The following is a 20,663-nucleotide window of genomic DNA, read 5'->3' on the forward strand; positions in this document are numbered from 1 at the left end:
AGGTGGCTTATCACGGAGCCAAGCCGGGCTGCTTTAGGGAGTTGTTCATAGCCGCTGCAGTATGCGATGAACAACACCGTCGAGCCGGGGTGCTTTACTGTGTTGTCGTTGCACGCGGCTGAGTGAGCCATTGTCGGCTGCGTTCTTCAGAGGCGAGAAAAGAGAAAATGATTTACAATGATTAAATGTAATCATTTGGGCTCTTTATTCAGAAAGCCTGCATCATATCATCACATTGGCACTTTATGAACTGCCATTTAGGAAATGGAAAAAATTTTGGTCATCCTAATTAATCTAAAACAGGAAAAATGTAGTCTGATGATGCTTCTTGTCAATACATTTCACACCAATGGGAAGCCAGACTATTTTGTTTCTTCTTCTTTTGTTATTAACAGTTTTCTTAGATGGATTGGAAGTCGACAGCATGAAAGAAACAAGTCAAGCTGATAATTTTTACATTTATTATTTGAGGAAACGGTCAGAGGTGTGTGGAACAAGCATACAGTCAAAACATCCTGGCGCCTCCTCCTCAATCCACTCACTCACTCCACCCCGCCAAAACATTCATTCTCCATTGTGTTTCCTTACATGTGATTTCAACGTACTCTTATAAGCAAAGCTCTTACCACAAAGTGAGCATGTGAAAGGTTTTTTTACTGCATGTGTCAGCATGTGTGATTTTAAACCATTCTTATAACAAAAGTTTTTACCACAAACTGAGCATGTGAAAAGTTTTTCTCCCGTGTGCGTCTGCATGTGTGAATTTAAAGTCTCCTTGTAAGTAAAGCTTTCATCACAAACTGAGCAACTGAAGGGCTTTTCCCCCGTGTGTGTTCTCATGTGTCTCGTCACACAGTGCTTATAAGAAAAGCTTTCACCACAAACGGAGCACGTGAAAGGTTTTTCTCCCGTGTGTGTCGCTGTATGTGCAACCAAAGAGATCTTGTGAGCAAATTTTTCCCCGCAAATAGAGCAAGTGAAAGGTTTTTCTCCCGTGTGCGTTCTCATGTGTCTACTCAAATGGTCTTTTATATAGTACACTTTGCCGCAAATTGAGCAAGTGAAAGGATTTTCAACTGTGTGTGTCACTTTGTGTACAATCAACGAGACCTTTTCTGCAAATATTTCACTGCAAACTGAACAACGAAACGTTTTTTCTCGCGTGTGTGTTCTCATATGTCTGTTCCTATATGCCTTTGTAAAGCTTTTGCCACAAACGGGGCAGGTAAAATGGTCTTCCAGTGTGTGACGTCTCACGTCAGCCATCTCCTTTTCAGACCATTTGAAGCGTTTGTCGTCACCTACGCAGTCTGCGCCGGTTCCCACAGGTGTGTCCTCACTGTGTGACAGTCGAGTGGAGAGCTTGTCCGCTGGTAGTTCTCCACTGTGGTTTCCACTTGGACTGTGATTGTAAATTTGTTTTGACACAGGTCCTTCGTCTTCGTCGTCCTCACTCTTCACAACCACGATGTTTAGTGGCAACTCGCTGACATCCACCTCCTCCTCTTCCTCTTTAATGTGGGGGTCCTGTGGACACTCCTGCTCCAGACAGGAGCTCCCTGCCTGCAGTGGCTGAGGGGAAAGTTCCTCTTGGTGACCAATCAGCTGATGGATGTCTACGGGGACATGAGTCACAAAACACACATCTAAATACAACATCTCCACACAAATCTTATAAAAACGCTACACGGTTAAGTCACTTCCTAACGTGCTGTCGTTCACTTTCAAGTGACAATCATGAAGCCGGTGGCTCACCCCAACACCAAAGATGCTGGATTAAAGTCTTGTGACTCTTGCATCACTCTTTTGATGACCTGAAACTTGACTTGACAATAACCAAAGACTTCACTTGTAACTGTTGATGATTTTCCTGTATATATTCCAATGAAAGCTCAATGACTGCAAGACATGGCGGCATGGTGGCACAACTGGCAAGAGCATTGGCCACACAGTTCTGAGAACCAAGGTTAAAATCCTGGCCCCGCCTGTGTGTAGTTTGTATGTTCTCCCCGTGCCTGCATGGGTTCTCTCCGGGCACTCTGGTTTCCTCCCACATCCCAAAAACATGCAAAATTAATTGGACACTCTAAATTGCCCCTAGGTGTGATTGTGAGTGGGGCTGTTTGTCTCAATGTGGCCTGCGATTAGCTGGCAACCAGTTCGGGGTGTATCCTACCTCCTGCCCGTTGACAGCTGGGATTGGCTCCAGCACTCTCACGACCCTTGTGAGGATAAGCGGCTGAGAACATGGATGGATGTTACATGATGGCATGTGGGTGCATGCTGGAAATGACATTGTCAATCAGTCAACTGTTTGTGTTTTTGCCTTTTGTTTTTATTTGATTGAAATTTGTTCAATGTGCTGTCTTGTTTTCCTGTGTCCTTTGTCATGTTTTGGTCTCCATCTGTCCATGCTGCTTGTCTCAACCAATCATTTCCCTCCAGCCACTTGTCAAATACAGGTGCGCCTCATGATTTGTTTGTTAAGTTGTCCATTTTTTATTATCTTGTCATGGCATGTGCCAACATCTGTGGTAGCTCTTGTATTGCTTTTTTAAAATTCACATTCTATTTTATCAAGTTAGCCTTTTATTTTTGCCTTCTTGTTAAGAAACACTTGTTTTCTTGTCCACAGCTATCCTCGCTACGTCCTAGCAGCTCTCCAGCTGGTGGCTCTTGAGCGATGCCATTGTGGGGAAGGTTGAACAACGTAATGGTTCTGTGAGGTTTCTTTAGCGTCTGCATCACTGAATCCTGTTGTAGAACCGTTGCAGTTCCATCCTTCCAGCGTATACCGCGTCCTACCCCTGTGCCATGGAGTCTATGAGCCAGCGCACCTCCTCCTCAGCAATAGGATCGATTCCTGCACAAACTGCTTCATCTTGAGGTTTTGCACCTTGGTCTGCTTACTGTCTTGTAGCACCTCCATCACCCTGTGTCGACCTTCAAAGTTCCTGAGCTGTGTCTGCAGGCTTTTCTCACTGCACAACCTCTCCAGCTCACCCTGGACACAGAGAATCCTCTGCAGCCTTTATATTTGCTGAGCTGTCATGTAAATTTTCCATCTGTTGTCATCTGTTGTTGTTGGTGTATGGTAAAAACACTGCCATAACATCACTTACTCTTACACTTGGAGCAAAACCATCATCCTATTCAAATACTCGTGAAATATTTTACCCTCTTTGAGTGTTGCGTCAAGTTTCTTTGTTGTGGCTTTGACCTGAGCCCCTCCCTTCCTTTTATATTTTACTTAAAACACATACAAAAATGTAAGTGCCCTTAAAACATTGTTTCCTATTTTTAGGAAGAAAGTTCTGGAGAACTTTTCCATTTAAAGCCTTTCATTGAAATCATCATGCAAGCACTCATTGTCAATGACGTTGCTAAGATGTAGTCCATCAAATGTAGAAAAACAGCTGACTTTAAAAACTCCAACAGCTCAACAACAACAACTCATCCCTGCTTGATGCCTTCTGTGCTTTACGGCGCTGATTTCATTACTCGAGTTGGCTGTTTCTTGTGAATCCGCACACACAGATAGTAGGTGATGTTTGAGCATCATTTCCAGTCAATGTCAGCTAAGGCCAGATTGTTTCTGAGAGTATCCTGAGTGTGCTTAGACAGATGTCTACTCGGAGATCTGTAATGCGCTTAGTGTGTCCAATGCAAACGCTAATATATATTTTCTTGCATAGAAATAAATATGGATTGTGAAAATACCTTGCATGTGCAACACGATCGGTGCCAAAAAAATGTCGTCCTGCTGTCGGCGTTGTCGCTCAGTCTCCTCTCTCGCTCGATAAAGTTGCTCCTCGAACGACGCCATCATTCTGTTAAACTGAAAGTATCCAAATGTAGATTTTTTTTTTCCTTACATAAAATCCAGCTCCCTCTTTGTCTCTCCTCGGCCAATTTTCCTGATTTCCGCCATTTCTTCTTCGGTCGTATTCTGACGTATGATGGGCTTAAAAAAAAAAAACAAAAAAAAAAAAAACAAACCACCCACTTACCAAAGTGCCTATGAGGTGGCCATGTTGGAGAGGTCGACGTTCCCGCTCGGCCAGGGGTGTCAAACTCATTTCACATTGTTGGCCACATACGGCCTGGTAGATGTCTAGAGGGCCGGACCATTAAAATTTAACATACTCTATAAATAACCAAAATATCATGTCTTTCCTTTGTTTTGGTGTAAAGAAGCATAAGAACTTTAGGAAAATGTTGAAATTTAATTAACATTCCTTTTACAAAACACGTAAGATTTCCTTAGACAAATGCGACGGTGACTTTGTTAAACGATGCATGATGAAGGATGAACAATGCTTTGTTAGACCGGCAATATGGGGAGGTAAACAAAAGTCACGTGATTTTACAACGCAGGTGCAAGAGCTCTATACAGGCTGAACAGGAGGGGTCCGAGAACTGACCCTTGTGGGACCCCACACGTTATTTGTTGAGATTGAGCACCAATGGTTATAAAGTAGCTCCTTTCCTCCAGGTAGGACCTGAACCATTTAATCCTACACAAGTTTCCAAACTGTTTAGAAGTATATTGTACTTTAGATAATGGAACAGTCGGATGCTTTTACTTCAAATTTCGGTGATGCTAGCAAAGTTACGGAATGAGCTTTTCTTCCATATACCAACAAAAGTTTGGTGAATAACCTGATCAGATCGTACAAAGGAAAACTACAGGCTGTCCTCAACATGTAGGGCGAGCTGGGGAAGGCGTGCGTTGTGTAATGAGAATATGCTAGTTATAAAAATCTTCTAGGTTTGTAAGGCATCAGTTTACTTCTCACTGAGCATGGTTGGCCATCTCATATGTGTGTTGAGCGGATTAGAAGAATATCACGTGAGGTGGCCATATGCAAATCTAAAAAGCTTTCTTTTTCAAAAAGAAAAACAAAAAACAATCGGTTTCAAATTTTTCTTAGCATTAGTAACTGGAATATATTTACACAATTAAACTCAATTACATTTGGCATGATAAGCATACACTGCAGGGTTGGGGGCCAGCAAAAATTTGAGATATGAGTATTTTGTGGTGGCAGTGAACTCAACTCGGTTCACAACAAACAGCAAATCGGTAGATAGTAAAAAGTTCTTCAGAAAAGAGGCTTCAAGCTATTCCCACTCCCAGTTGAAGTTTATTCTAAAACAAACAAAATGATTTATGTCTTTTCTTCACATTCTATTTAATTGACATTAATGACAGTTTTTTTTAGGTACACAATACTATAGAGTGATAGTTTTGATATGAAAAACGTATTACATTTTTTTAAGGAAACTGGAATAGATTAATTGGAGTTATTTAAATGGAAAAACAGCATTGCAGATACAAGAGTTTTGAATTGCGAGCATAGTCAAAATCAAAATATGACATGTTGACAATTGTACAAGTTGTTCCTATAACCAGTGAGCAGTAGGGTGAATAACCAAAGAAATTTCATTCGTAAACCAACAGTTGTCATAGGTCAACCAAAGAAAACATGTTCACAGGAAGGAAATGAAAAAGTAAAAAGCAAAAAGTATTTGCTTAATTGTTGTTTCAAAGACATTTTCTGAAGAGGAAAATTCTTTCATGGGTCTGCATGTCTTTTTTATAGTGCTTGTCCAGATCTTTTTTCACTGAGTGAAGAAGTTGAATTACCGGGAATAAAGCAGCGAAGGAGAAGATGGAAATTATTAGACACACTGGAATCAGGATTCAAACCCTGAACCTGAGAACTGGGAGGCAGACGTGCCCACCACTTGGGCGCTATTTTGGTGGGTCCTCATGTGTGCTGTCAAATTGTGCTTATGAGAAAAGCTTTTGCCACAAACTGAGCACGTGAAAGGTTTTTCTCCCGTATGTTTTCTTATGTGTGCTAACAGTGTTGACTTTTGAGTGAATCTTTCTCCACACATGGAGCACTTGAAAGGGTTTTCTCCGGTGTGTGTTCTCACATGTGCTACCAGGCTTGCTTTTTGAGTGAATCTTTCATTGCAAATTGAACAACAAAAGGGATTTTCTCCCGTGTGTCTTCTCATATATGTGATCATATTTTCTTTTCGTGCGAAGAGCTCACCACAAATTGAACAACGAAAATGTTTTTCTCCTGTGTGCCTCTGCATGTGTGCATTCAAAGTCTGCTTATAAAAAAAAACCTTCCACCACAAGTTAGGCAATTGAAAGGTTTCTCTCCAGTGTGCATGGTTGTGTGCGCAATCAAAGACACTTTGCGTGCGAACGCGTCACCGCAGACAAAGCAACAAAAGGGTTTCCCCCCCATGTGCGTTCTCATGTGTGTCATCATATTTGACTTTGATGCAAATCGCTCTCCACAAAACAAACAGTTGAAACGTTTTTGACGCATGGCAGTTGTCTCTTTTTGAAAGCATTCAAAGTCACCTGTGCAATCTATGTGTCACGGACGAGACCCGGGGGTGGACCCAAATGCACGACTCAGGTGAGAGGTAAGCAGTGCGGAATAAGCCTTTATTCGTTCCAATGTCGGTTACCAGGGAGTCAGTCCAAACACGCAGCAAGATCAGTAACGGCAGGCTTACGGGATAGGTCGGGAGACAGGCGTTGGTCGGTACACGGGAGGTAGACGTCAGGAGTACGGTAGTGCGGGAACGAGGCATGAGAGGCAACGATCTAGCAGAGTCTCTGTCGTCCCCCGGGTCCTATATGTACTGGGTCTTAATCAAAGGTCATGAGGCGCAGGTGTGCACCTTCAGACTAGCTGGCCACGCCCAGCCCTGGCTGGAATCCAGGATCATGACACTGTGTCCCTTGTCAAAAGTTCTCCCGTGTCATTGCTATGTGATAACGGAGCTAAGAAGTTATCGACTGGTGGTTCTCCACGGTGGTCTCCGTGTGGGCTTTGCCGATGAAGCTGTGATGACTTGGTTGGTGCATCTTCATCGTCTTCACTCTTCACGACGACGACGTTCAGTGGCAAATCTCTGACGTCTACCTCCTGCTCTTCCATTCTAACATGGGAGCGCTCTGGCACACAAACACAGTGTAGGTCAAACTATTAAAATCAGCGCTATGGATCTATCTTGATACTACACATTTGATTATCCTAGAAAAAAAAATATTTCATTAAGTAGTTGAATACAAAAAGTGAAACTCATATTAGTCATATTATACAGATTCAATAAACACATAGAAATACTTTTCAGAAGGTCAAGTCCCAAATAATTGCTGTGAAAAAAATATTGGATCTCTTGTAATACTGTAATTTTTTTTTCAGAAGGTGAGTTTGAGTTTATTAGCTCATGGCTCAACGCTAACTTTTTCACTAGGTGTGACCCACTATTTCATTTGGTCGCACAACCACATGAATTGGTCGCACCCTTTGTTGAGGAGGTACAGCATAACCGTAGCTATCGTTTCGACTGACCTCACATGGTTTTTGCAAAATATGTTACTGTGCAAAAGAGGTTTGTCTACAAGCAGCAGAAAAAATAGGTCAATTAAATAAATATGTTAAAAAGGCTTCTATTTGATCATTTATTTCATTAAGAGGGAGGAAACTGGAGTGCCTGGAGTAAACCCACGCAGGCACGGGGAGAACATGCAAACTCCACATAGGCGGGGCCGAGATTGAACCCCGGTCCTCAGAACTGTGAGAATGAACCTCTAACCAGTCATTCACAGTGCTACTCTTTTATCATCCAAATTACAATATCCATAGAGCCATTTTCTTAGCCGCTTATCCTCACAAGGGTCGCGGGAATGCTGGAGCCTATGCCAGCTGTCATCGGGCAGGAGGCGGGGTACACCCTGAACTGGTTGCCACCCAATCGCAGGGCACATGGAAACTCTCAGCAGACGCACTCACAATCACACCGAGGGGCAATTTACGGTGTCCAATTACTGTTGCGTGTTTTTGGGTTGTCGTGGGAAATCAGAGTGTTCGGAGAAAACCCCACACAGGCATGGGGAGAACATGCAAACTTCACACAAGCAGGGCCGGGATTGAACCCTGGTACTCAGAACTGCGAGGCCAATGCTTTACAGCTGGTCCATCGTACCGCCAAAATCATTTTATTGAAATATTTAATTCTGCGGTGGCACAGTGGAGCAGCTGGTAAAGCGTTGGCCTCACAGCTCTGAGGTCCCAGGTTCAATCCCGGACCAGCCTGTGTGGAGTTTGTATGTTCTCCCTGTGCCTGCGTGGGCTCTCTCCGGGCACTCTGGTTTCCTCGCACATCCCCAAAACATACAAAATGAATTGGACACTAAATTTACCCTTGGTGTGATTGTGAGTGCGATTTGTCTCAATGTGCCCTGTGATTGGCTGGCAACCAGTTCAGGGTGTACCATGCATCCTACCCGTAGACAGCTGGGATAGGCTCCAGCACTCCCGCAACCTTTGTGAGTATAAGCGGCAAAGAAAATGGATGGATGGATGGATTTAATTCTGTGAATAGAAGTTTCGCAGGCTGATAGTTATTCAATTAATTTGGTACCTTTGGGCGTTTGTTTTCATTAGTTATTCTCCACCACAGTGTGTCATGGGAATAATCTAACTTCACTTCAATAGTCTGAAAAGCATGATTTCTTTGATACAAATAATCAATGTTCAGATATCTATGCCAACTACAACAAGTGCTCGTCCACTAGACAGAGTAATAGCCTGGTGCTAAACTGGCCCAATTTTACTCGTGAGTAAAGACGAGAACATAATTATTTCAGTGTACTGCGTGTGTCATGAACCAACGGTGTGGGACTGGACCCAAATGGAGGACTCCGAGACGAGGGCATGATGTTAGGCGTAGTTTTATTCAAAGCTGAGGTCATACACGGTGTAAGCAGTCTGAGAAGGCAGAGGCACAACAATGCTAGGCTATAAGCAAAGAAGGTTCAGTCGCCGTCAAGGTGTGGACGTGGATCGGCACCAGCTCGGTCTCCGTCAAGACAGGAGTGGAAGGCGGCCGCGAGCCAGTCGCCGTCGAAACAGGAGCCTGAGGCTGTCGTGGGCCAATCACCATTTAGACAGGAGCGGGAGGCGGTTGTATAACTGCTGTCGTCGAGAAAGGAACGGAGGTGGCCATGGATGGGTTGCTGGTGAGACAGGGACGTGAGACAACGGTGTACCGGTCACCATCAAGACAGGAATGTGGGGCGGCTGAGGAGTCGTCGCCGCCGGGACCGATACGTGAGGCGGCCGAGGACGGATCGTCGTTGCCACCGGGACAGGGACGTGAAGCGGCCGTGGACTGGTCGCCGTTAAGACAGGAACGTGGAGTGGCCGTGATTCAGTCGTTGTGGAGACAGTGACATGCGGCGGTCGCATTCCTGTCGCGGACGGCACAGCATCGTGAGACGGTTGAGGGGTCGTTGTTGCCGGTACGGGAATGTGAGGCGGCCGAGGAGTCATCTCCCCCGGCACCAGGATATGAGGAGGCCGTGAACCGGTCACCATAACCGGGACTGGAGTGTAGGGTGGTCGAGGAGTTGCCACCGCCAACACAGGAGCGTGGTTCACCTGGAAGTCTGTCGCCACCGCAACATGGGTGTAGCATGGCAACGGGTCAGTTTCCACCCCAATGTGGGCTTGGCTCGGTAGCGGATAAGTGGCTCCCGCGGCGTTGCCGGGGTTCGCCGGGCAGTCTGTCGCCAATGCGACGTGGATGTGGAGTGGCAGCGGGTAAGTTGCCAACGTGATGTGGGCTTGGTTTGGTAGCGGGTTGGTTGCTACGGTGACATGGACTTGGCTCGGTAGGGGGTCAGTTGCTACTGCGACGTGAGAGTAGTCCACCAGGAAATCTGTCGCCACCACGACTTGAGCTTGGGTCAGCAGCGAGTCTGTGGCTGCTGCAACGTGGGCGTGGCCCGGTAGTGGGTCGGTTGCTACTGCGGCATGAGAGTGGGTCAGCAGCGAGTCTGTGGCTACCACGAAGTCTGCATGGCTTGGTAGCAGATCAGTCGCTAGTACAACATGGGCTTGGCTCAGTCGGTAATCTAATTCCCGCCGAACCTGGGCCGTGAGGACCCCAAGTTCGGCACTCTGCCACTCCATTTCCGCCCGCATTTCACGATAGAAACCCTTGTGATTCTTAAGTCGCTGCACCTCGGGAGTTGCAGACCCCTCCTCCTTCAGGGCTGGAAGTTTCGCCATCAGCTCCGGGTCCGCCGGCTTGGTCGCCGCTGGAGCGGAAGAAGAATGCCGCTGTAGCTTGTTCGTCGGCCCGGAGTGGGTGAGGATCTGCTTTGGTTCGACCGCTGGCGAGGTGGGGTCAGAATTTGACTGTGGCTTGGTCGATGAGCAACGGGAGGCACGAGACGAAGGCAGACAGGGGTTGGAAGAGTCAGGTGGCAACACAAACAGACTGGCATTGATCACAGGGAAAGGAAATTCAAAGTCATTGTCCGAATCAAAGTCAGGCAGCTGGTCATACAAATTCAGGTCCTCCTCATAGTCCGAAAAATCTGAGTCCAAATGCGGTGGAGAACGGGTATTGGTTGGCACGTAATCATGACTCATGGCTGGTGGGGGTGACAAGGTAGGCAAGGACGACATAACGGAGCTCACATGAAAAGGAGGTTAGTCCTCAGACAGGCGGCGTGCCTGGTGATGTGCCTGGCGATGTGCCCGACGACGACACGTCTTTCCTGCTGGGTCTTGTAATGGCCAGTTCGTTGTGTCATGAACCAACGGTGCGGGGCTGGACCCAAATGCAGGACTCCGAGACGAGGGCATGATGTTAGGCATAGTTTTATTCAAAGCTGAGGTCATACATGGTGTAAGCAGTCCGAGAAGGTAGAGGCACAACAACACTAGGCTATAAGCAAAATCTAAAAACATGAAGCGAGGTCTGATGGCAAGGAGGCAAACTTGGAAAACAAGCTGTGACCGTTGACAGGTGTCAGAGATGAGACCACCCAAAGAGGTGGCCAGGCCACGCCCCTCTTGGCCGTGATCCATTCTTGCGTGTACTTTGGGGGCACAGTAGTCGACTGGTTAGCACGTGTGCCTCACAGCTCTGAGGACCAGGGTTCAAATCCAACCTCGGCTGAGTGAAATTTGTGTGTTCTCCCTGTGCATGCGTGAGTTTTCTCCGGTTGCTCAGGTTTCCGCTCACATCCTCAAAACATGCATGATCGGTTAATTAAAGATTCTGAATTGTTCATAGGTGTGGATGTAATGCGCGTGATTGTTTGCTTCTGTGCCCTGCGATTGGCTGGTGACCAGTTCAGGTGCCTCTTGTCCAGAACTAGCTGAAATAGGCTCCACCATGCCCGCGAAACTTGTGAGGATAAGCGGCTCAGAAAATAGATGGATGTGCTTTTTTTGTGGGACATGTTTTGGGTGGTTGTCTTTGAGGTTTATTTCAACGCAACAATAAAGACTGGGGAAACACTCATTTTTTGGATGTAATATTTTACCACCTAAAGTGCTACGTAATAAGTAAGTGAATATAAGTAAGGATTATTGTTAGTAAGTAATCATGAGTGAATACGTGAACAGACCTTCGTTGTGTATGACAACTTGAGTCTCGCAAACAGCTTCGAGTTGCAATTTGTGCTGCTCGTTCTCCTCTCTAGCTCGACAAAGTTGCTCCTGGTACGATAATATCGTTCTTTCAAACAGAATATTTCGTCAGTGGCCGCAATAAGTCGCTCCCTAACCAACTCCTTTAACATTATTTCCCTCCCTCGACTCGACTTCACTCTTCACTCAAGTTGTGATTACTAAAAAACGAATACGGAAGTATTTTGACAACAATCCATATTACGCATGCGTACATTTTACGGCAATGGAGCTGCCGTAAAAGCACCACCAAAGAAGAAAAGGGCGCAGATTGTTGGATGTCAGAAGACGTTGACGTTGTGGTTCCAAAGAGAAAACAGCCACCTGTCGAGAGATTTGAAATGAATGGAATTAACTGCAATATATGAATATTATTAACATCAGCTAAAGCGAGAAGACTTCACCCTTGGGGCAACCTTGTCGAGCAAGAGAGGAGGCCGAGGGACGACATCTGGACGCTGTTTGCAACATTCATACAGAGCTACCCATTGGAGGTGTGTTCTCTGTCGAAGCGAGATGCAATCCGCACAAAATTGGTTAATGTTACGATATTTAGAACTGGTTTGCGATGCAATAAGCTTACTTTCCCCACAGTAATTGTTTTACGACCTCAAAACATATTGATGGCAGTCGATTTGAACGTCACGTGACGCGTGCTCAGATTTTTTTTCTTTTTTTTTTTTTAAATAATTTGTCGTCCCTCGAGCGGGCCAAATGGGTTGTGGGGAAAATTAAATTGGCAGTCTCGATGCATATAAATTGTGTGACACATTTACACATTGAAATGATTAGATGAACCGTGGCAGTGTGATTAAAAACAAACGCTCACGAGATCTCCATCTGGAAACATTAACATCGACGCGACTTCTGGTTATTCCAGCGTGTCCTAAAAAATTACTCACACTCTGACGATGATGTAGCTGTTCATCAGCATACAATTGTAAAGTGTTACAGTAAATGGAAGAGAGTAACATTACATTTTAGATTGATGGTTTGGAAACATTTAACACCACTTACAACCTCAGAAATATTTACCTCTCTAACCGCCACCATGATGGTCAACATTAAAATACATTTGGAAAATATGCAGAGGCTGGAATTTTATTATTTAAAAGCAGATTTACTGTAATTAGGTTAAATTAAGATGAAGGTAAAGTAAAAAATGAACTTCAAAGAAAACGTTTTTTTTAAACGTCCAGAAGTAGATTCAAATAAAAAGTTTTAATAACATTTTCCATAGCTCCAAGCTCTATTGTAATGTTTGTTTTTAATTCATGGTTTAAATGTTGCACATTTTAGTTGTACTTAATTCAGTGATTCTTTGCAAATCACCAGAGACATCCTCCATACCACTCATAGTTGTACTCGTACCACACTTTAAGAATAGCTGTCATTGTACGACATAAGAGAAAACTTTATCTCCTCGTCTATCCATTTAGTATTCTGGCTTCGCAAATATTCAAGATGGTTTTCACTATTTCCAATCATTCAGGAATGTTTAATTTGTAAATGCAATAAAATATCCTCCGATTTCTTCTTAAATCTAATTGAATGTCGCTGGTTTCACGGCATAAACCTTGTCTTTAATAAATAGCTATTAAAGAAAACAAACATGAGATCTGAAGGATGTACAGAGAATTAAACATTACCGCCCAGCAAGCTGCACTTCCCCACACTCAATCTGTGCACATTGTGATGTTTTTGCACCCCGGTAGCATTGTATGACCAATTTTCTTTCTTCAAATGTATTTTTGCAATTCTTTATGGTAATTTGCACATATTTTTTATAGGTACAAATTAAAAGAAATATGTGCGTAATAAACAGTTGAAATAACACCACATTTCCATCACCAGCCTCTTTGCCCACACATTTGCGACACCCAACACATTAAAATTTTATGTATAATATTTGATTTCTTCAGGTTGCACGTGTCCTGCAGACATGGAGCAATCAATTATCCACCAAGAAGATGCAGTTCACCCAGAGTGGAGGATGTCCTGTTTGGAGCTGAAGTGTCCACAGGCATCCTCCAGAAAAGAAGAAGAGGAGGAGCAACCAGGCCGCCACCTTAAAGAAGAAGAGGAGGAGGTTGATATCAGCGAGTTTCCACTGACTGTAGTTGTTGTGAAAAGTGAAGATGATGAGGACAAAGCACCTGAATGGTCTCAGCTTTATTATCACAGTCTAACTGAAGACCACAATAGAGGCGTGCCAGCTAATCACCTCTTAGTGCCACTTTCACATAGCGAAGACACCAAAGTGTCTTTGAGGACCCAAGTAGGCCGTGAAGATGACAACAAAGGATTGAAATATTCCAAAAAGCAGACAACGCTTGACAAGAAAACTTATCAAACATTTAGATGTCTCACACGTAAAGAACATTTGAAATGCTCAGTTTGTAGTAAAACATTTGCATATGAGAGTACTTTGAATGAACACATGCAGACGCACACTGGAGAAAAACCCTTTACCTGCTCAGTTTGTGGTGAAAGTTTTGCTCGAAAAGGAAATATGAACGTACACATGAGAAAACACACAGGTGAAAACCCTTTTAGTTGCACATTGTGTGGTAATACATTTGCTCGCAAGGTCAATCTGATCGCACATACAGCAACACACACGGGAGAAAAACCTTTCACGTGTTCAGTTTGTGGTGAAAAGTTTTCTTATGAGTACAATGTGAATGCACACATGAAAACACACACAGGGGAAAAGCCTTTTATTTGTTCAGTTTGTGGCAAAAGGTTTCTTAAAAAGTCTGTTATGGTTAAACACATCAGAACACACACAGGAGAAAAACCCTTCAGTTGCTCCATTTGTGGTGAGTGTTTTTCTCATAAGCACAGTTTGAATGTTCATATGAGAACACACACAGGAGAAAAACTTTTTAGTTGCTCAGTTTGTGGTAAAAGATTCACTCACAAGCAAAATATGATTCAACATATGAGAACACACACAGGAGAAAAGCCTTTCACTTGCTCAGTTTGTGGCGAAACCTTTTCTTACAAGCACGGTTTGAAATCACACATGCAGACACACACAGGTGAAAAACCCTTTAGTTGCTCAGTTTGTGATAAAAGCTTTTCCAATAAGTATGATTTGAACATACACACAAGAACACACACAGGTGAAAAACCTTTTAGTTGCTTAGTGTGTTGTAAAAGATTCACTGTGAAGCAAAACATGATTAGGCATATGAGAACACACTCAGGAGAAAAACCTTTCCTTTGCTCACATTGTGATAAAAGCTTTTGTAGTAAGTCTGACATGAATAGACATGAGAACACGCACAAGAGAAAAACGTTTTGATTACTCACTTGGTCTCAAAAGCCAGAGAATAAACGTTTTCCTGTGCAATTGCACTGAAGCCTTTATAAGAAACCCATTTTTCTTATATGTAGCCATTTGAATTTTTATTAAGGTTACTGAGAGACAAATATAAAGCAGACGTAATGGAGAGGATGATAATAATGCTTGAAAAATTATGTAATATAACATTTTTCTAACCTTTTATCCTTTTGGTGATAATTATTGTGAGGTTTTCATTTGCCACGATGGTTATTATAAAGGTATTATCAGTTAAAACTTGTTTTCACCTTTTTTTTTCAGTAAACGAACCACATTCTAACCGCATTCATCTCTACTTCAAATCTCTTTTAGGGTAGTCTTCAATAGCGCCGCAAGATGGCGGCAAGTTTGTCCTGACTGCTATAAAAGAAGGTCGAAGAAGAAAAAGGCGGGAACTCCTCAACCATGACAAAAAAAAGGGGCAGTTCGTAATTTTTTGAGCCGCTATAAGAATACTAAGACAAAGCTGCAAAAGCAGCGACTAGTAGCGGCGTAAAAGAAGCATGGCGTCATACGAGGGGAGGTATAGCGAAGAAAAGACGAGAAGGAACGACAACAGCAGGACGCCATTCTCTCGTCTCCCATCGTCGTCCACATTCATGGTGCGTTCGTTGTCACGTCACAAGTCTTGCACGTTGAATACTATTGCGTTAATAAATAAATTAAAGGTTGCTCTCGACAAGTATTCATAGCACTCAATCAAGACTCAAAAAATAAACGTTGTACTCACCTGTGATGCGTGAAAATAACTTGTCTCTAAAAGTACAAGACTCCATACAAGTGTATTTGATTTTTTTTTTAGATTCTGCAAAAGCACCTGACCGAATTAATATTAGCACTATGTTCATGAACGTGCAATACTGTAGTGTGCCACCATATTTATTAAGAATTTGGAATGAGGAGTAATAGTGGTACAGAAAATGGATAGTCCTAACACCAGGCAAGGCAAGTTCGGTGGAGCAAAACCATGTCAGCACCATTTCCTTCACCAACGGGCTAAGACAATTATTGTCTCTTCTGCTTTTTACCCTGTATGAGGATGGTCTGCCTAAAGAATGACACGGGTGTAGCACTGAAAGTGTGGTGGGAAATCATCTTAATCATTTGATGTATGTTGGTAATCTAATAATTGCGCCTTGTTGTAGTGCTGGTTTTCAGGAACTGCATCGAGTAAGTACAAGGTAGGGTATGCAGTATGACATTGCACATTTCCTCAAGGGATTCTCATCAAGATAGCCACAACTAAGGACGATTAGAAGATAAAGTTTCTGTCCTTTTACACAACTAGGAGCAAGATGTTGGATCAAACGTAAAATGCCGCAGTGATGATAATGCTGATTTGTCATTCAGCGCCAGTGTTAAACATTATTACCACAATTACGTAGATAGATTATCTACACCTTTATAGGTACGATGAAGATGAAGGTGTACAATCACCCACACACATTCATACAGTGATGGAAAAGATGAACTCTGAAAGCAATTCCGAAAGGCAAAATGTAAATTGGACGTCGTGATAACAAAAAGAACAGGATTTATACAATAGTTAAAGGAAGACTTTGTCGAAACTAATAGGAATGGGAGCACACATTAAAAATTAGTAGATGAGGGTTCAGTGTTTCATTTAATGCTAATAGTTATCTGCACATTTCACCAAGAAACATCTCTAAATTGGAAAAGTATTATCAAAATTCATCTCTCGCTCAGACATTCCACTGAGCGCGGCTGGAAAACTGGCAGCCAATCAGCGTTTGCCAGGCCTGCAATGCTTCCTGTCCTGACCACCATTGCTCGTGGATACATTTCACCGAACAGAGAACGTCCACTATCTGGCATTTTGTGGCCGATTTTTGTGAAAAAAAATAATTACGAACAAACAAAACAAAAGTAGGAAAACGTACAATGTTCAAGCCTGGGCGCTTGAGCCAGAATACACACAACCGCCAGTTGACTTGTTGGAGAGGGGGCGTGGCACTAGGTACGAACAATAATTCCATTATATGGACCGTGGAGATTTGTTTGATGCCTTTGTGAGGAGTTGGTTTAGATGTAGAGAATATACAGCCGGGGTGGCCTGACTTTTTTTTCTTTTTTTTTTTTTCTACCCCAAGCAGGAAGCCTCTCTCAAGGGACCAGCGGGAAGTGTTGTGTTATGAGAGATAGCAAAGCGAGTATCAAAGCGAGTTGATGCTCCATGTTAAACTATACCGACCATTGAGCAAACAAAATAAAAATAACAACGTACAATGTTCAAGCATTTGAGCCAGAACACACACAGGCAGAATTCGACGTGTTGGGAGGGATGTGGCACTGATGATGAACAATAACAGTCCCATGAAATGGACCGCAGAGATTTGATGCTTTTCTGAGGAGTTGGTTTAGATGTAGAGAATATATAGCAGGTGGCCAGACTTTTTTTTTTAAACACCAAGTTGTACTTTTCAAGCAGCAAAGCTTCTTGCGATCCACTCAATGTGTACAGGATTTCACCCCTCTTGTTGATTCCCTTGGGGAGTTGGTTGTTCATTCCAAGATATGTCCCTTTGTGGTCACAGTCTTTTGTGTTTGTGAAAATTTTTTTGTTGTTGGCAGTGTTCAAAATTAACGATGATGGGACATGCCTGGTGTCCTGCACAGGGTCCTCTTAATCGATGAACATAGTGAATGCTAATCTTGTCGACTGTGTCTTTTTGTATCTTGAGTGTGGACGTCATGAATTTTTCAATCTGTGCCTTTGGGCTTTCCAGTGCTATTTCTGGAATCCCCGACGAAATGAGATTGTCACGCCAACTTCTAGATTAATGTCCATCATGGTCTCTTGTATGGTTTTCTGTTCCATTCTGAAGATTTTCAATGCCGCTGTTGTTGACATCATGTTTGATTAAAGTGTAGCATTATTTACTCTAATTTTAGCTCCTTGAGCTTCTGTTGTGTAAAGTCCGAGCTATTTTTGAACTGTGTGATCTCTCTGTGTGTAATCGCAGCAAGTGTAATTGAATTTTTTTTTTTTTTTGTAAACCTTTTACACACTGGCCCCTGTCTCTGGAGAATCAAATAAATTTCAGTCAAAGCAGAGCTTAGATTCTCCTTGATCAACATCTTAGGGTTATGAATAAAGTTTGTTGCAATGAGATCGCTTGGAGCTTAACAAGAGACTCATTACCATTTTTTAATATGCACAGCAAAAAACATTGGTATTGGTTATGCTAAGAAATGAGACTTTTGTTTGGAAAGTTCCCAACACAAAGCTCAGAATACTTTTAAAAAAAGTAAGAATGGTTAAATTGCATTTTCTTTGTGCATTCATCATAATCCTGTCTAATCTAAGATGTGCTTGTGGTGTTTTTGCTGTGTGTCCTGCAGGTGTCCAGCAGCTGATGACGGGTCTTTCCAGTTCTGAGAGGGAGCAGCACCCTCTTGTTAAAGAGGAAGAGGAAGGTGAACAGCACACCTACATCAAAGAGGAAGAAGAGGAGACTAACATCAGCAAATTGGCACCGACTGCTGTTGTTGTCATGAAGACTGAAAATGAGGAAGACAAAGCACCCGAGTTGTCACAGCTTCATCGTCACAGTCCAAGTGGAGACCACCGCGGAGGGCATCACAACCTCTCGACTCCACTCTCACAGTGTAATGACACGGATTATATGAGCCATACAGACTGTGAAGGTGACTTCAAATGCTCTGGAAAGGAAACGAGTCTGAACAACGAGAACACTTCTCAAACACGCAGGAGACATCGAGCATGGAAAGAACTTTTTAGTTGCTGTGTTTGCGGTAAAATGTTTCCTTATGAGAGAAGTTTGACTGAGCACATGCAAACACACACAGGATAAAAACCCTTTCAGTGCACAGTTTGCCGTAAAAGTTTTTCGAGGAAAGGTAATATGAACGTACACATGAGAAGTCACACTGGAGAAAACCGTTCAGTTGCTCAATTTGTGGTGATGAGTTTGCTCAGAAGGCATCTTTGGTGGCACACACAGCAACACACACTGGAGAAAAACCTTTCACTTGCTCTGTTTGTGGGAAAAGCCTTTCTTATAAGCATGGTTTGAAATCGCACATGCTGACACATATGGAAGAAAAGCCTTTTAGCTGCTCAGCTTGTGGTGACAGTTTTTCTCACAAGCAGAGTTTAAATTTACACATGAGAAGACACACAAGAGAAAACCATTTTACTTGCTAGGTTTGTGATAAAATTTTTTTTATGATGAGCACAGTTTAAAAGTACACAGGTAGACACACACGGGAGAAAAAGCCTTTGTCTACTCCATTTGTGGTGAGAGCTTTTCTCGGAAAGGAAATATGAATGTGCACATGAGAAGACACACTGGAGAAAAACCTTTCAGTTGCTCAATTTGTGGTGATAAATTTGCCCAGAAAGTCTCCTTAGTTGCACACACACGGGTGAAAAACCTTTCAGTTGCCCAGTTTGTGATAAAAGCTTTTATTATATGCCCGGTTTGAAATCACACATGCAGACACACACACAGGAGAAAAACCATTTAGTTGCTCAGTTTGTGGTAACAGTTTTTCTTACAAGCACAGTTTGAATATACATATGAGAAGACACACGGGAGAAAAACCGTTCATATGCTCAGTTTGTAGAAAATGCTTTTCACATAAACACGGTTTGACAGCACACATGTGGACACATACAGGAGAAAAACCTTTTAGTTGCTTCGTATGTGGAAAAAGCTTTTGTAATAAGTACGACTTGAATCTACACACAAGAACACACACTGAAGAAAAACCCTTTAGTTGCTTGGTTTGCAGTAAACAGACAAGAAGTCGTCTTTCTTCTGATCAGGAGGACATGAGAGACAGCCCAGTTACAGTCTCCAAACACGTTCTGAACCAGCCTCTCACGTACTTTTTTTTTTTTTTCTAAATTAGAAAACAGACAAGGTCAAAAGGAGGGGTGAGCAGATGAAATGAACACAGGTGCATTCTCGGATGATGATGTGGCACATTGAACGATGATGATTCAGCACATTCTTTGGTTATGATGGAGTTGTCCTTGGCCACTTGTAGGAAGATACTGTTCCATCTGTGTGTAGGAGCTTGTCCTGTGAACAAGCCTCTTTGAACCAAGGATGATACTTTGGCTTTGTTGCAAGTCCATAATAAATATATTAACGATAACTCTAACAGCATATCCTCCGAATATGGCTCGAAACAATAGGGTAATATTGCCCCGGGAACTTCACTTGGTTGTGTGATGTTGTCTTCTTCGAAAAGAGCTTCCGTGTCAGAAGGGGCGTGTTTGTCTCCCGCAGTAGGGGCCACAGCGTGTTGTCAATGGCGAATGTCCGGGGGTGACGTCACGGACAGGAGATGCAGCCAATATGGCAATCACTTGGATGTCGAATGACACTTCCCCAACTTTGCGCATGGATGGTGTGCTCTCCGCTCATATTTATTTTTTCGTATAGACAGTGAATAATGTTATATGCATTTTTCATTGCAACATCTATTTTAGAATGTTTATAGGGAAAATTGACTTAAATTTGTAACTGCAGAGGGCGGTAACTAGTAAGACCTCTCTTCTATAACTGTCTTGCTATCCCATAATTTTACTGAAGCCTCGACTGCAAAAAGGTCAGCCACGTGTGAACACACTTCTCCAAGACCGGCCATACAAGTACAATGACTGGAGAGAACGCAGTCATCTTTTTGGGATATGATCCAGGGACGTAGTAGTGGATCGCTAGACCTCTGAGAATGTCTTACTCGAGCCGCCATTACACACTGATTACCGATCACCCGTTGCTGTACAT

General features: G+C 43.1%; 2 protein-coding genes across 7 annotated transcripts; one reads left to right on the forward strand and one right to left on the reverse strand.

The window, feature by feature from the left end:
• Nucleotides 1-208: 208 nt before the first annotated feature.
• Nucleotides 209-6,668, reverse strand: LOC133499292 (gastrula zinc finger protein XlCGF8.2DB-like). 4 transcript variants are annotated; one of them, XM_061817158.1, is made up of 4 exons: nucleotides 3,721-3,845; nucleotides 2,944-3,004; nucleotides 2,177-2,863; nucleotides 209-1,616 (listed from the first exon to the last, which is right to left on the reverse strand). In XM_061817158.1, exons 3-4 carry the CDS (start codon nucleotides 2,247-2,249, stop codon nucleotides 565-567), a joined length of 1,125 nt encoding a protein of 374 aa, XP_061673142.1. In that variant the 5' UTR covers nucleotides 2,250-2,863; nucleotides 2,944-3,004; nucleotides 3,721-3,845; the 3' UTR covers nucleotides 209-564. The 4 variants fall into 4 exon arrangements, with proteins under 4 accessions (XP_061673142.1, XP_061673144.1, XP_061673140.1 ...); XM_061817160.1 differs by lacking the exons at nucleotides 2,177-2,863; nucleotides 2,944-3,004 and adding exons at nucleotides 4,011-4,114; nucleotides 6,550-6,627 and having other exon boundaries at nucleotides 210-1,616; nucleotides 3,721-3,838; XM_061817156.1 differs by lacking the exons at nucleotides 2,177-2,863; nucleotides 2,944-3,004 and adding an exon at nucleotides 6,550-6,668 and having other exon boundaries at nucleotides 211-1,616; nucleotides 3,721-3,838.
• On the forward strand, nucleotides 5,296-15,173 carry LOC133499288 (zinc finger protein OZF-like). Of its 3 annotated transcripts, none has more exons than XM_061817151.1 (2): nucleotides 5,296-6,449; nucleotides 13,454-15,173. In XM_061817151.1, exons 1-2 carry the CDS (start codon nucleotides 6,437-6,439, stop codon nucleotides 14,839-14,841), a joined length of 1,401 nt encoding a protein of 466 aa, XP_061673135.1. In that variant the 5' UTR covers nucleotides 5,296-6,436; the 3' UTR covers nucleotides 14,842-15,173. The 3 variants fall into 3 exon arrangements, with proteins under 3 accessions (XP_061673135.1, XP_061673137.1, XP_061673136.1); XM_061817153.1 differs by having other exon boundaries at nucleotides 5,297-6,456; XM_061817152.1 differs by lacking the exon at nucleotides 5,296-6,449 and adding an exon at nucleotides 11,772-12,025.
• Nucleotides 15,174-20,663: the final 5,490 nt, after the last annotated feature.

The sequence above is a fragment of the Syngnathoides biaculeatus genome, chromosome 4 (assembly GCF_019802595.1).
Source record: "Syngnathoides biaculeatus isolate LvHL_M chromosome 4, ASM1980259v1, whole genome shotgun sequence".
In the NCBI taxonomy this organism is placed as follows: domain Eukaryota; kingdom Metazoa; phylum Chordata; class Actinopteri; order Syngnathiformes; family Syngnathidae; genus Syngnathoides; species Syngnathoides biaculeatus.